At 34.9% G+C, this 16,227-nt stretch overlaps 2 protein-coding genes and 1 pseudogene across 3 annotated transcripts; 1 reads left to right on the forward strand and 2 right to left on the reverse strand.

The window, feature by feature from the left end:
* The first annotated feature begins 667 nt into the window (after positions 1-667).
* Positions 668-6,075, forward strand: LOC147394144 (uncharacterized; annotated as a pseudogene). Its single transcript, XR_015181682.1, has 9 exons — positions 668-832; positions 2,237-2,425; positions 3,675-3,811; positions 3,885-4,000; positions 4,078-4,210; positions 4,324-4,453; positions 4,574-4,653; positions 4,759-4,893; positions 5,382-6,075. The product of XR_015181682.1 is annotated as an uncharacterized LOC147394144 (transcript).
* A 1,342-nt stretch (positions 6,076-7,417) lies between these two features.
* Positions 7,418-15,026, reverse strand: LOC147394145 (uncharacterized). The gene is made up of 9 exons (XM_086454570.1): positions 14,679-15,026; positions 13,793-13,877; positions 11,611-11,816; positions 9,842-11,466; positions 9,704-9,772; positions 9,536-9,616; positions 8,804-8,885; positions 7,924-8,000; positions 7,418-7,528 (listed from the first exon to the last, which is right to left on the reverse strand). Exons 6-9 carry the CDS (start codon positions 9,587-9,589, stop codon positions 7,418-7,420), a joined length of 324 nt encoding a protein of 107 aa, XP_086310696.1. The 5' UTR covers positions 9,590-9,616; positions 9,704-9,772; positions 9,842-11,466; positions 11,611-11,816; positions 13,793-13,877; positions 14,679-15,026.
* Positions 15,027-15,381: 355 nt separating this feature from the next.
* Positions 15,382-15,975, reverse strand: LOC147394146 (uncharacterized). The gene is made up of 2 exons (XM_086453088.1): positions 15,610-15,975; positions 15,382-15,523 (listed from the first exon to the last, which is right to left on the reverse strand). The coding sequence occupies exons 1-2, from the start codon at positions 15,904-15,906 to the stop codon at positions 15,494-15,496; spliced, it is 327 nt and encodes a 108-aa protein (XP_086309214.1). The 5' UTR covers positions 15,907-15,975; the 3' UTR covers positions 15,382-15,493.
* Positions 15,976-16,227: the final 252 nt, after the last annotated feature.

The following is a 16,227-nucleotide window of genomic DNA, read 5'->3' on the forward strand; positions in this document are numbered from 1 at the left end:
TTGATAAAATTTTATGGAAATTGGCAAAATAATTTATTTGGTTCCAGATTTTCATTTTATGTGTTCAAAAATATTTTTCTAGGTGTAATGTAACAATTAGGGTATTTTGGTGTTGGTGATATTTTGGTAATTTTACAAATTTTGACGAGATGCTTTGTTTGGTTCCAGAATTGATGATTCCTACATCCTAGGTCATATTTGCTTAACGTAGTATGGTTTCTAACATATATTGTCGGATTTTGAGATTTTCGTGTGTTTGAAACCATGTGTGTGTCATTTTTGAGTCTAGATTTATCATCGAAACGGTTAGGGACTCGAAAAAGATTGAGGAATCTAAATTATTGTTGGTTCAATACCAGAATGCAATAAAACTTCCTATATCCTAAACTTCATCGTCTCAACAATAAAATTAAAACAAAGTTCAGATTAAGAGTCCTACATTGGCCAAAATAGCTCCGATTTGAATCGCTAAACCACAATTCTTGGGGTGCCACAAGTAGTTTTTCGGCATTCCATCGACGTGACTATATAGTTGGCTTTGTACACAACAATGGACTGTTAGTTTTTGTGATTATTTTTTTATAGTTTAGATGTAAAAAGTACAGAGAACATATAAATACAAACCTTTTTAGATTGATGGTTGGATTTTGGTATGGCTTTAGAAGAAATGGAGAGCGATGAGCTTCTGTTTATTGAAGGGAAGAGGACGGAGGGCAAGGCCCTAACAGATGGGAAGCTCAATGAGTATCTCAACTTAAAGAATCACTCTCTTTCCCATCTTACCTTGTTTTTTGGGTTGTGTGAGTTTTATGTGTTTAGAGGGACTTCTTGTGTGAAATAAAGTAAAGAAATAGGATAATTTAGAAATACTCCCCAGGTTTTGGTTGAATTTTTGAAATATCCTCCTGTTATCAAATTGATGATATAATCCTTGATAACAATCTTCTATGCAGACTAGTAAAATGACCTAAATGCCCTCTTCAACCTTTAGCTAGAAACCCATCAACATCAACATCTAGGGTGAATTTTTTTTTTACTTTCGCATTTAAACGTAAGATTCTATCTTGTTAAACCTTCAAACCTTAAGAACAAGTTGGGATTTTTAGGAAGAAAAATTGAATGTTTTTGTCAAGAAATTGAAGAGTAGTCGATAAAAGGTTAAAATAAATATTAGCATAAAGGAGGGAGAGTTAGAAAAACGAAGGCTTTATAGATAGAAAGCTGAAGATGAGGGTCATGTCATTTCATGTTAGTCTTTTATAAAAGACTTTAATCAAGGAGTAAGCCAAAGAAGCATGACTTAATCAACGTGTCAAAATCCCTTAAACAAAGAAGATGCTAAGGTTCATTCCAGACCGAATTTGTGGATATGGGTAGCTCTATTTGCAACTACCATTTGATGTAAGTGCACCTTAACTAATTATCATACTTTAATAAATTCACATATACTATTAAGTGCACCTACCGAATCAATCTACCCGATTTCTACTTCCTGCCATTTCCCCCCACCCAAATTTACATTCTTCCTTCTTCCTTCTTCCTATGCCTTCTTCATTTTCTGTACTTTCGATTTTATCACTTAAAAGAAGTTTGAAAATTTTCGCCATTCCAAGTCGATAGATTAGTGTTGACATGGCTTAAGCCAAGTCTGATGGGCCCTATTAACACATAAAGGTTTCAAACTTTAATTGTGTCCATAGCGACCATCTGACATGGCATATTACATGTCGACATAGGTATTCAAAAGAGTTTATTGATCGATCCTTTTCTTTTCTAGCGTATTTTTTCTTCTTGTTCATTTAACTCATCAGTTCATTTAGTTTGTGTTAAAGCAAAATCAAAGATTGAAGTATAAAATCAATAAGTACACAAAAAACAATCACACAAGACACAAGATATACGCGGTTCGTCAGAATTGACCTACTCCCATCGGCGAAAGTGGCAATTTCACTGTATTAACCAGTTAAAGAAAAAAGTTACAATCTTCCTCTACCTTCTGTAAAAATAAATCATATATTGTAGATACCAGATGAATCAATGATTTCCCAGAATTGTTATCTAATCAATCTACTTCTGGATCTGCTCAGGAGAAAGCACCAAGATACTTTGATTTTGTATGTTTTAGCAATACCATGGAGGGAACTAATTTTATAATTCTTTGAGTATTTTTTTTTTATTGTTGGTACCATCTATGATTTTTTGTTTAGGAGCTTAATAGTTTCTTTGGACTTAACAGATACCTCTGTGCTATGTTTCTAAGGCTGCTTATAAGACGTCAGTTGACTGGATTAGCAAGAGATCTCCTGAGGCACTTAGTTCCTTTGCTTTATGGTCATTGGACGACATCCTTGCTGACCTGGCTAATCAACAAGGCCCTGTTAAGGGCTCCGAAAAGGTGTCTCAGTAGGCACCATCAAAGGCCCAGGTAAATTGCAGTTGTATGCGTTGCATTATTAATGTCCAATTAGTATTTATATTAGTGCTGGTTATGATACTCATGTCCTCGACATCACTATTTCATTTACTTCATTAAGCATAGCATGTCCAATTAGTTTTTTTTTCCTGAAATTACTGATTCTGAATGATAACTGTGTAGGTTCATATTGATCTTTCTGTTGAGATTCTTGAGAACTTTGCAGTAGTAGATATGTTATAAAGGAATGAGAGGTTCCCAAATCTAATTCAAAGGTTCACTGAAAATAGGAGTTTTCAGGGAATAAAAAAGTAGACATGTATATAACTATAAAAAGACTGGTGCTGACTGTTAAATACAACATACAAAGGGAGTGGGTTTCCCAAGTTATATATGAAAAAGGAAGAACCTGAATGAAAGATTTTAATTCCTTAAGCAAGTAAGTTGGAGTGAAAAACTGTGGATTCATCAAGCTTTCTTAGTGTGAGTCTTAAATATCTACATTAGACGCCTTGGAATGCATTTGGATATAGTGTGGAAGTGGTCCACAGCTGATGAGGTTGTCCTTAAATGTTAATCGAAGTAGGTCCAATGGACCAAATTGTGGGAAACTGGGTAGAGTATAAAAGAGAGATCATCTATAGCTGGAGTCGAATGAACATTTTAATCGGTTTGGAAAGTTTGAGGGGAATCCTCAAGTTTGAGATTATTTTGTGAGGGCTGGTGGAGCTCCAAGACAAGTTCGTAGCTCTACACTAGAAGCACCTAATTGTCGCTCAGAAGTCAGAAGGGTCCACTAGACACAACTGTAGATTTGGATCGCTTGACCTCCACTAACCTGGTTTTTGGAGTTTCCCAACATGCCTTTAAGGTTCTTGATTGGATTGAGGGACCATTTTTTTTTTCTTTTTGTGAGTTTTGTAGATATGGTTTATCACTTACCAAACTGCAGCTGTAGAATGAATTCTTTAGGCTTGTGATATACACGGAATTCTCCAATTCACAATTGGTGATTGTCACGCTACTCACTTCCTTTGAAATTTGTTTATGTTATTTGCAAGATGTTTCTTAATCCCTATCTATGCCAAAGAGAGCCATGAGAAGTATTCATTGGCTCCTTAGATGATTTTCACTTGAAGGGCTTAATTTTTCATAAGGCATCTTTATTTAGAAACTATACCTGTCATGTTGTTTTGCTTTGCTTCTCAAAAGTTACATATTTTTAGGTAAATGTATAAATGATATTCTATTGGTTCTACAGGTTACAATATTTGTGGTTTTAGCAATGACATTGCAATGGAAACCTGATGTGTTAATAAGCATATTGCCAACATTGGGGGAAAATCTGAAACATCAAGGGCAAGATAAACTTCCAGTCTCATATGGGTGATTGCTCAGGTAAGAGTAATTAATTTGGTGCAAAAAATGATTTTTTTTTTATGTCAGATGTTGAATTATTTGGCATGTGTAGGCCTGTCAAAGAGATCTGGTTGTAGGGATGTCGTGGGTATGCAACCTCTTACCTATAATCAGTGGCAAATTTTGTAATCCGCAGTCGAGGGACTTGATTTTGCAATTGTTGGAGAGGTTAGCATGAACAAATTATATCTAGCCCTGTTCAAAATTTTGTTGTTGACATCTGAAAGTTTATTGTGTTGTTGCAGAATTTTGTCTGCCCCGAAAGCTCATACCATTTTATTGAATGGCGTTGTCAGAAAGGGTGAGCGTCTAGTGCCACCATCAGCTCTTGAGCTGTTAATGCGAACTACCTTCCCTGCAACTTCAGCCCGAGTCAAGGTTAGTATCATCGTGGAGAATCTGACATATCTGTCCTTGATACATTAAAATACCAATTCTGTAATCAAATTTGGGATCCTATGCATGATATTTAATGAAAGCTTTTGGGTTAGGCAACTGAGAGGCTCGAAGCAGTATATCCCACTCTCAAAGAGTTGGCTCTATCCGGTTCTGCTGGGAGCAAAGCAATGAAGCAAGTTTCACAGCAGATATTCAGTTTTGCATTCAAAGCAGCTGGCGAAAGTAAGTGCAAACACAAAGGAGTGACTCTCTGCCTTCAAGTTTCTTTAGTTTTCTTTGTTTGAAATCTTATCAAGTCTTAGGTTTGTTTATTTGAGCTTGAGCTATAATTCACTTTTACAGGCATCCCTGAATTGTCTAAGGAAGCAACTTCTACTTGCATCTGGTGTTTGACTGAAAACCCCGATTGTTACAAGCAATGGGTGAGTTTTTTTTTTCTTTTTTTCGATTTTCTTTTATTTTTTTGCTTCTCTGTAATGACATTTCGGGTTTTTTTTTTTGTGGTTGGGTAAAATGGATGAAAACAGGACAAGATCTATCTGGATAATTTAGAAGCAAGTGTTGCTGTTCTGAGAAAGCTGTCCAACGAAGGGAAGGAGTTCTTTGTTGAGAACTCTTCTCTTGAACCTCTCAGGGAAGCTCTCAAGAGTTTCAGGCAGAAGGTAAACAAACAAGCCAGTGTTCTACAACTGTCTATGTTTCTAAACTAATCACAGCCAAATTTTCACGGTCATGTTTAAATTATGGTCCTACCGGACACATTGTTGAATATCTATTTAGATAGGACAAAAAACACATCTTTAATTGACTCAGGATCATATATTAATTGTGTTTGTGAAAGAGGCTAATACCCATCAATTTTTTATTTTTTTAAAACCCAATCAAACGAAACCAACAACATATGGTAAAAGACTTAAAGTCATGCAAATGCTTGTAAAGTATATAATAATTCCGATAAAATATGGTTACATGATTATTAAAGCGGGAAGAAATTTAAATTCCGTTAGAAGAGATGAAAATGATAATATTCTAGTTGATAACATAGGCCAGCCTTCACCCAATACAGTTTCTCTGTTTAAATTTAGATAGAAACAGAAAACATCTTAATGGGGAGAGAAATATCTAATTTGTTCAATTTTTTAAAATGCAGAATGAACATGCATTGGCTGATGAGGAGGTTGCGGATCATCAAGCATCCATCCGTGATGCAGATAAGTACTGCAAGTTGATCTTGGGAAGATCAAAACGCAGTCGTGCATGCATGAAAAGTATGGTGGTGGCTGTTGTGGCCGTGGCTGTTGGTGCATTAGTTGTGTCTCCTAACGTGGAGTTGTGGACGAAACTATCTGTAATGTTCAGCTCCCCCCCTGAATCCTACTGAGAGCATAAATCCTTAGGAAAGAAAAACTGATGGTGGTGATGGGACACACCAACACATACTTCACTTTTGTTGTGTGTCTGGCATTATAGACAATCTAAGCAAGTTGGCCCAAAGTGATGGGCAGATAATGAGGTATTTATCGTAACGTTGTTTCCCATCTGCCATCAAAAACTGTGAAATTTTACTGATAGGAGTATAGAGGGATTGAATAGGTTATCTGGTTTTCTTTTTTATATGACTTAGTTATATGTTGTTTTCTATAATATAGACAGTTTTCAAAACATTTAGTGGGAATGGGAACTATGGTTCAAATACCATGGGATTTTGATGTTTTCGTATTAGAGAATAAAGTTAAAGCATTTGTACTCTAATAAACATGAGAGAGATCATTTGCTTCAATTACATGTGAGCTTGTTTATTGTCTTGGTTGTTTTTTCACATAAATCATGTAATTGTTACATAATTTGGCTTTAAAATTTTGATGTTGGTTGCGTGATGAAGAGTGGTTGGGTTTATGGTGGTAGCCTCAAAGCGCAGCTACTATGAATATAAATTTACCTGGAAAGTTGATTATCTTTTATATCCTGTGCTCACATGGTGCAAAATTGATTGGTCTGCCTGTATATATATTATTATATGTTCTCACCATGGGCAAGGCAGAGTCACTGGAGACAAAGAGGAAGGATATATAGATTTGGAGGCCAAGAGATGATCATGGCTTAATTTAAAGTCCTTAATCCAAGTATGCATCATCGTGTCTCACGAGTTGGATAAATTTTAGTCTGTCTTGTCATTTGTTTTATTTAGGGTAACACTTTTAAAAAGTATATTTTTTTGTGACTTCTAAGTAAAAAAAGCTACACAATTGTGATTAAAAAAAACTACTTCTAAAAAGTAGATTTGAATTTTTTATTTATTTATAAAAATCCAAGTGAAGAGAAAACAACTATTTCTCCTTTTCACTTATGGTTCTAGAAGTAATATTACTGCGGGTTCAAAACCCATTGTGGTGCAAAAAGGTCTTCACTTTTTTAAGTCTGTGGAAGACCTTAAATAATGGAAAACTGTGATGGCATGAGAAATTAAGTAGATACCATTTCTTATCCTTATCAATCTCTCATCTTTCTCTCTTTCATTCTCCTCCCAATGTCACAAACACCCATATCTTCCTATCACTACAACATTTTTGGTCTATAGCGGCGGACATATCCGCTGCTAAATGGCAAAATTTTCCGCCAGTAAAAGATATTGCGACGATGAGGAGCAGAACCCAGATCCGACGTTGTATCCTCGATCGCTAAATGTAGCGGCGGAACATCAAATCCGCAGTTAAATGTACTATCTTTCGTGGCGGATATTTATATCCATCATAATAGATCGATTTTTAAAATTAATAGAATATTCAACATATAGCGGCGGATATTCGAATCCGCTGCAATAGATCAATTTTTAAATTAATAGAATAATCAATAATAGGTTCATTTTTTAATTAATAAAATATACATTATATAGCGGCGGATAGTCAGATCCGCCACAATAGGTCATTTTGCACTAGCAGAATATATACCATATAGCGGCGGATATTCAAATCCGCCACAATAGATCATTTTTCAATTATCAGAATATACATTATATAGCGACGGATATTCAGATCCGCCACAATAGGTAAATTTTTAAATTTAAAAAAAAAATATATTTTTTCCTGAATATTAACAAAGATCTGTTTTTTCTCCTTTATCAATAGAATTAGTAAGTAATATAATCCACAATAAGGACACCCAATTAATAGACCTGATGACGCATCATCACCACTGGAACCAATACTTTCTCAACAAGGATATCTCTGTATGGACAACATCATCATTCTTGAGGCAAATCTCACATAGTGCAGCAAACAGATAAGCGATTGCAATTCCCTGCGAAGAAGCATGTCTTTGTTAATCAAAATTTTCAGACACAAATAAGCTTACACAAACTGAAACCAACTCAAATGTGAACACCGTTTAATGGCCATTTCTGTGATTATAGATCACATAACACCAGTGTTCTAACAAAGGGATAAAGAAGAGTATTAGTATTTCCATGGCTAGTCTCCATGAATCGAAGGCAGAAAATGCTGCAAGTTATCAGCACTTGTACTTAACATTGATTTCTGGCATGGATTCATCCAGAGAAAACATATTGTTTCTATTGGACTCTCACCAGATTCAAACAATTCAGAATTCCAACTTGGAAAAAAAAAAAAAACAGCTAGCCATGCTAATAGATCCCATGACCTAAATTGTAGCATATGGAGTGGGAAAAAAAATACCTGCAGTATACCCGTCCATCTAATGTGTTCGATATCAACTCCATAAGTTAGATCATAGAGTCCATGAAAATAACCTCCTAAATAGAAGGAAAATACACAAATTAGAAATAAGATCGAATATTTTCCTACATTGCTGCAGGCATTCATCAGAGAGTTGCTAAAGTTCTAATTTAATATCTACTAGTTTTAAAGAACAGGGCTGCTTAGATATATATACAAATTTTTTGCCAAAATCTTCAAATAAACCTATAAAATAATTCTTTCACTTAATCTCCAAAGGGGTATTTATGTCTTTTAAGAATACATTCTTGTTCCTGAACTTCAAAGAGATGAGTCGATCTCCTCTTCTGAGTATTCTCCCTTTCTAAGGGAAGATGCCCACAAGAAAAAATAGAAGTGCCTCCTGCATTTTTTTCCTTTCTCTTTTCAAACACTGAATTGGTATTCTTTTCATAATTGTTTTTTTCCTGAGAATTTGAAAAGATTTAACTTTTAACCCAAACTCAACAATGCTGCCATTGGCTCCATTATTTAACTATTCTTATATCTAAGATTTATATGTAAATTTACTACGATACTCTTAATAATTTCATGTATTTTACTATCAACGCAATAGAAAAAGTGATTGTCGCATTTCTTAAAGGGAAATTTCTCGACTTAAGCATATCACATGGGTTTTACATGCCTCCTGCTAATATGTTTGACTAGAGTTAGAAAAAAATTAACTATTTTCAAACACTTCTCAACAAGCTTCCTTTCTTTTTGTGTACCAACTGAGAACAAAAAATATGCATGCTAATGCACTTTGAAAGCATAAAAAAATGAGGAAAACCAAACGCATATTGAATTATACAGTAAGGAAAATAATGAAATACATCACCTTGAAGTAAAAGACCAAAGGCCAATAGTTTCAAAGCCCGAAGTACAGCCTTTTTAGATGCAACAACTCTGCATGACAATTTCTGTGTGCAATTTAGATTGTTAGCTCAAGAATACTTCAAGAAAAAAAAAAACTCTATTATTTCCTCATTTTGGTATTCAATTGTGTTAAATGATTCAGACACTACAGTAAAACAGGGAACTAGGTTAGTGCATTAGGGATATAATAACATGAGCTGATGAGAGAAGTTTGAAAATAAAAAAGTTCTTATAATAACATGAGCTGATGAGATAAATTTGCAAAAATTGAGCAAAAAATAAAAAGTTCTTAAAATAACATGAGTTGATGGGATTAGAGCTATGGTTAGTGCATTAGGGATATAAAGCCAACATCAAGAAATGGTTGAAATATGTTTAAGCTTATATAATTAGGGTCATGTCGTAGTGGAGAAAAAAATTAAAGACTGAAACAAAATGGTTAAATTGAGAAGTGTCAAATGTATAAACCGAACAACCAGCATGTGTGCCTTCTTTACACTTCTATGTTTTTTTATACAACTCGAAAAAACAAAAACAGAAAGTTATCCTTTGATTAGAAGCAACAGTGAAACACGGTAACACGCAGCCAAGCACCACTTTCTAAATTAAATAACACCCCATACACATAATGGTTGCATAAATTTTGCACTTTTAGAATAGATGGCATTGAATGTGTTAATAAGAAAATATATACCTTGATTGTGTACCCAAGAGTAGTTAGATACATATCATCTTCATCTTGTTTCATTGCAGCTGTCCCTCGAAACAAATCAAACTGCGTTCCATAGCACCATGGTTCATCAAGATGAATGAAAATGCAATTTTTTAACCCACAAATCGAACAACTCAGAGAGATTACTACCTTGGTGCTGTTGCCATTTCAAAGCCTGACCAATCAGAGCCATTAATTATGAAGGTGGCACCACAGTAACTTCAGCAGCAAGAGCAAAAAAACTCATAAGAGGGATAATTAATACAAGCATTTAGAGAGTGAAATTACCTGTAACCCCATTCATTATCATACCAAGACACGAGTTTCACGAACTTCTCATTCAGAGCAATTCCAGCCTTTGCATCAAAGATGCTTGACCTGCCAACATGATAAATTAACAACAATAAATAAACATATAAAATCCATATGAAGAAGAAAAAGAAGAAGAAGAAGCTATCTGTACTTACTATATAAATGAGAAGCAAGACTACCATTGCTCATGTACACGTATTTAGAAAATAATTGAAGGGTATAGTTTTTAACTAAAAGTTGAAGTCTGCTTATAAAATCTAAAGAGTCGTGATACCTGACTATCTCATGGGCATACTCAATCGACTACGTGACAAGTAGGGACAGCATAGATCTGTGCTCCTTAGGATACATGGTTCCCTCTAGATACATTTTTTTATGGGAAAGTACAGCTGTGAATCCCGAGGAGAGTAGATCTACGGTTTTGAACTTGTCATGTCAGAGTAGTCGATTGAGTTTGCCACTTGGAATAGTCAGATTATAATGATTTAAAATCTAAATAAATAAATAATGAAGAGTTGTGGTCGAAGTCTAATATTGGCTCTTCATTACAATAACAAGCCATAGAAAGAGACTCATTATCCAGGTTCAAACTTAATGTTCTGACTTGATCCTTTATTAATAAACTGTTGGAGGCGAGATAATACATAGCCATCCAACAATGTCTTCTTCACTTTCACTCACATTTTCCTTCATATTCCTTTTCCTCTTCATCCTTTCCTCTATTTCTCAAGCCACTGTTCTTCCTTCCAAGACATTCAAATTTATCAATCAAGGCAAATTCGGAGAATACATCATAGAGTAAGATGGAAACTACTGAGTTTTAGATGTTTTCAACTCTCTCTTCACACTTTGCTTCTATAACATTACCCCAAATGCCTACACCCTCGCATTACGTATGGGTACCCCTTGTTCTGAATCACTCATGCGATGGGTTTGGGAAGCTACTTAATCGTGGTAAACCCGTCCACGAGAATGCCACTCTGACCTTTGGTAGTAATGGCAATCTAGTCCAAAACATGTAATATGAAAGAAAACATTAACATATCAGATGGTTGTTGTATGCAACATGAATCATGTTTCGTCGTTCAACTCTCATGAGATTTCTCTATGCCATACTCTTAACTTGAGCACAAGTTATTTAAGAGTTTTACCTAAGACTAGAAGTCATTAGGCACTAAGAGTTGATAGATAATGATGGAGTAGGAATGGGCATAATAGTATGCCCAATTTTACATATTCCCAGAATGTCCCAATTTATCTCTCACTGTATTTGATTCTAACATGTATAAAAAGGTTTCTACTTTGGTTCATGGTGATATGTACCTACTCATGGACAGTTATTGCAGTTGAAATATTCTCTTATCTCTAGTATGACCAACTAACGAAAGACTTGCCAATTGCACACGCTAATGAAAATGTAGGTAAATGGATGAACAAGAGAAAATTTTAGTGCAAGATATGCAAATCCTTGTCACTATCGAAAAAAATTGGCTTACGCATGCAATTTTTTCTTTTGTCCACATAGCACACTTAACCATGTTTCGACGCTAGAGGTTCCATTACTTGAGGTGGTTGTGATTTTCTCATATCTTTCAAATTACCTGTGAAGTTGAGGAGGCATAATCAGTAATTTCCTCTCTCATCACTAAACAGAAATTTGAATAATCAACGAAGGCAAAAGCACAACGATATTAAATTTGTTCCAAATATGATGGCATTTTGATCACCATCAGGAGTGTACCGACCAGAGCAACTGATAGGACCTCAGCCTAGTCCCAGTTGTGTTATTTTTGAAGATGATGGCATTGGGAGTGGAGCACTCAGGCTTCCCACTCCAGACCCAACCTTCTCCCATTTGGTTGTCATAGATGCAGCATTGCTGTGGTTGCTGAAATTGAGTTTCTTGCCTTCAGATTGTCAAGTGTCTCCATGAAATCTGCACACAACGAACCTACACAGGAAATTGAATACTGAAATTGGTACCAATATGATAATATATGAATGAAAAAAATGGTTCAATAGTTTATGCATGATTTTATTAGTAGTTCCTCATATTAAAGAAAATCAAAAAGGCCATGGATTTAGGTATTAAGAGTGGATATGAACATTCTTAACAGAAAACATGGCTATAGGCAATTAAGTGGATATTCTATTTCATTTTTTCAGTCCTTCTTGAATTTGTAAGAGCACGTCTCATTAAATCTGAAAAATGGGTTGCACCATTCTAATAATTATTATGAGACCCAACAATGTGGAAAGTGTAACAGCAGAAACTTGATGCCAAAGGAAGTAGTGTTGAAAAATTTTGGATTTAATATAATAGGCCCTGTATGACCTCCACACATGAAAAAATTTCTTTTAACAATGACTTAGGAGTGAGCATCTGATAAATCCCTTCAAACAATTCATGGATGCTTCACTTTAGTAATGCGTTAACTAACCCAATTGGGTATCTAATTAGTAATTAATGAATCATTTTTCCTGTATTTCCAGAGTAATCTTGGCAAATAAGAAGCGCCCAATATTACATGCGCGGGCAAAATTGTTCAAAATGGATTCCTAAAGTTCAAAATAAATTAACCCGAGTGATAAATTGCAACAAGAGTAAAAACAATTGCATGATGAAGACATAATAAAATAACACAATCTCATAAATCACAAGACAAATCAATCACTAACCTCCAAGTTACAAAGAGACCTAACACACCTAAGAATATCAACACCACCCAACAACACATCCAAAGAAACCGCTTTTTATTCTTAATTGTGCAGGTTTGTGAAATGGAACCTGGTTTTTATAGGGAGTGTGATGTCTTGGTGAGGAATTTGCAAGGGAAGTTGGAAATACTTGCTGTATTGGTGCATTTTGAGGGTGATACCTGTGTTGATCACTATGATGACCATGAAGACATTCCATCATGCCATTCCAAGGATGACACCATTGATTCCATAATCTGATTAAGTGAGAAAATACAGAAACAAGTCATCATCTCTGCAATAGTAAATGAAAATGCTGGAGAGGTCAAGCAGAACAAGTGCATTACAAGCAATGCAGCTGTGAGGGACGCCAAGCAATATCGGGAGCACTTTAAAAGCGAATGGCACAAGCATAACCTATCATGGACTTTAAGAGCACCTTAAGTGCAAGTTTTTGTCTTCATGGACATGGACTTTGAATACATATCCACAATCTATCACACTTTTCTGACATTGAGTTCGATATATATATATATATATATATATATATATATATATATATATATAGAGCTAACATATTGGATGATTAGGTACATATGTCATGTTCTTTACTGATTTTTCTTGTTACAATACACATTTGATTCACATTGCATTTAATGATTGATAGAGAGGTGAATGATAGCTATGATGTAGTACTAATACTATTCTTTGAAGAAAAAAAAAAAACAGATGTCTATACAACCTACTGTGCTGGTAAGAAACTGAGTGACAACCACCATCCATATTGACCATTTATAATATGAAACTCCATAACCAAACTCCATCTTATTGTTAAGAACAAGGGATCTAATTGCAGCTTGTAACAGAACCAAACAAAAGCCTAAAAGAGGAGGGATTGTCCTAGGAGTAACGCCCAGCTCCATTACTCTTTTATTTTCTTCTTGATAAGATGACTGACTAAAACATAGAGCTATTCAGATCTTGAATCCATATAAGGCATCTCGAGATAATTGACTTCATCAGAGGGATCTTGTTCTCAAAGATTGGTAGGCAAAGGTTCATTAGCCAACCATATATGTCATTGCTTATATTATACCAATTTCTGCTTATAGAACATTTTTGCAATAATCGAAAATCTACTAATGGCACTAGTGATAAGAACTTTAACAGCTATAGTAGAAACAACCATCAAGGAATACAGTAAGTTATATGCAAATTGGTTTGACATACTGGATGATACTTCAGAAGGTTGTTGATGATGGTAAGCCCGATTCTCTCTAACATATCAGGATCCACAACTTTGCGCCCACTGTCCCTGCCATGTTAACAAAATCAATTTTAAATGTAACCACTTTTAAAAACACTGATCTGGGGAAGGTGACACCTTATTCAGGTGATAGTCTATGTGTGATAATAGTATAGACCTCGGATCAAAACTCCACCTTTACACTCACAAGTCACAACTATCAAAATAAGGGAGAAAGGGGAAAAAAGTAAAAAAATGCTGATCTGGTAACAGAGCTATCTAGAAACAAATAACCAACTAATAAATTCAGTAGAAAGTAAAAAAAAATTCTCAATGCTTTTTTTTTAATTGCCAGTCATTTACACATATGTGTGCTAACAAGTAAAAAAAAAAATGTTAAATTGTCTTAACATGCAAAATAACAGACTGAACTTATGAACATGGGACATGGGAGTTTGAACATCTACTGAAATGTGTGCATCTTCCTGTAAGTGTCCTTTATTTCATATATTTTCGAATAAATTCTGGAAAAGTATGTCTCTACGCATGTTTAAATTATTGGTGTGCGTCATGACCATGAAAATCAGACACTTCACATAGCCAAGAATCGATGAAAGAAGAAAGAATACCCAAGGAGATTTTCATAGATCAACTAGGTGACTAGTCAAACCAATTCCACTTTGTGAGAAGCTCCAAACAACTTCATCCATGTCTGTATGTAAGTTTTCGTAAGTGCATAGGTGCAGGTATTTATGCAATATCTATGCACTCAAATGCACATACAAAACAAGCGGTACATAAGGTTATTACAAAAAGATTCCTATGCTATCATATTCGAAGAAGATAAACAAAAGATGATTGAGTACTCACAATCGTTGAATGAAAAATTTTGTTTGTGTTACTGATGCCTCAGTCGAGACACTTCCCTTTGCCACATCCAAGCCAAAATCTTTAAGGGCCTTCATCTGTAGAATTGTGAAAAAAACCAGACATGAGAAACTCTTACCTCCATATATAAACCAAATGAATCAACATCTGATGAAATCAATTAAGGAAAGAAACCTATTACCTGCGGTTATATGGAACGTGCAAATACAGTATAAACACACATAGCCATTTTATTTCAGGTGCTCAACGTTCAGAATGATTTATTCTTCACCAAAGTACAGCAAGTTTTACCCAATTGCAGATTATTTTTAACACAAATCAATTAAGTCCACCAAATAATCATCTTTGTTTGAAGACAACTAACCCATCTTAAGAGAAGGTTCATCAGACATGCAAAGAGTTAAAAAGTAATGAATCAATGGCATACCTTCTCCCTCCTCCTTTATCCGGGCTTGGGACCGACAATGTAAAACGTTAATTTTACATTGGCGGAGTTAAAAAGGTTTTACCTAATACATGTAGAGTTAAAAAAAGGTTCTACCTAATGAGTGTTAGATATCAATCCATATATATAAGAAATGATATACACATTGAAGATAAAGTTCTTGTCTAATTTTTATCTTTACATAGAACTGAACAATGATAACATCTTCAACTATCACTAATGAAAGTTACAATACAAAAAGTTGATCATTCCTACCTGATAAACAAAAGTGTGTGGATCCAACTATTACTATTAATAAAACTTGAAAAACAAAAAATTGATCATTGATATATACTTAACAAAAGGTTGTCGATCAAGATTGTGGATCGCTGCCATTGGAAGCCTACAAACAATATTATTTTAACTATTAGTACAAGAAAATACAATTAAATTTTTTTTGTTTAAGAAGGCAGAATAACAAGTTATTACCTGTGTACTTTGAAGAACTTCAGCCATATTTACGGAACGGCCAAGTTGTTGACTCATAAATGACATCAGTGCTTCTAATTGCATCGACATGTTTGTCTGAAATTCAATCATCTCTTGGCGTGTTGCAGCGGCTTCTCGGCGTGTTGCAGCGACTTCTCGGCGTGCCTCATCAGCATGATGATTTGCCTCAACGGCCTGTGAGATACACTCTTGACGGGTCGGTTGGGGTCCGAAAAATGCTGAGGGTCTCACTCCCATCCCCATCTGCCTGACACGACCATGCCCATCTTCTCCCATGACTTGGGAGAAGATGTTGTTCCTACCTGTGTTGCTTTGGGAACCACCTAACAATTGAGATTCATTCTTTTTTTGTCTCATCTCTTCCTAAAATAAATTAAATACAATCAATACATACATGATTTAGAAAAAAACAAAAAGACGTCAAAAAATTATTATAACTTAAAAACATTTTTATAAGATAAATAATTTGGATACATAAGTTTTTCTAATAGAATAGGTTAGAAATATATACTTACAACAACTTTTGCTGTCTCAGCATCTATAAAGGTCTGGTCTTTTCTTGTGTGGGTTACTATGAACATTTGCATCTGGTATGGC

Source organism: Akebia trifoliata, chromosome 9, assembly GCF_017979445.1.
Source record: "Akebia trifoliata isolate Shusen 1 chromosome 9, ASM1797944v1, whole genome shotgun sequence".
Lineage (NCBI taxonomy): Eukaryota > Viridiplantae > Streptophyta > Magnoliopsida > Ranunculales > Lardizabalaceae > Akebia > Akebia trifoliata.

Excerpts from the sequence above, each read along its gene's own strand:
- LOC147394145 (XM_086454570.1), bottom strand. The coding sequence starts at position 9,589 with ATGAAACAAGATGAAGATGATATGTATCTAACTACTCTTGGGTACACA. Across the intron at positions 8,886-9,535 it reads CTCTTGGGTACACAATCAAG|AAATTGTCATGCAGAGTTGT; the intron begins GTATATATTTTC and ends AATTGCACACAG. Across the intron at positions 7,529-7,923 it reads GATGGACGGGTATACTGCAG|GGAATTGCAATCGCTTATCT; the intron begins GTATTTTTTTTC and ends GCTTCTTCGCAG.
- LOC147394146 (XM_086453088.1), bottom strand. The coding sequence starts at position 15,906 with ATGGGAGAAGATGGGCATGGTCGTGTCAGGCAGATGGGGATGGGAGTG. Across the intron at positions 15,524-15,609 it reads AAGTTCTTCAAAGTACACAG|GCTTCCAATGGCAGCGATCC; the intron begins GTAATAACTTGT and ends TATTGTTTGTAG.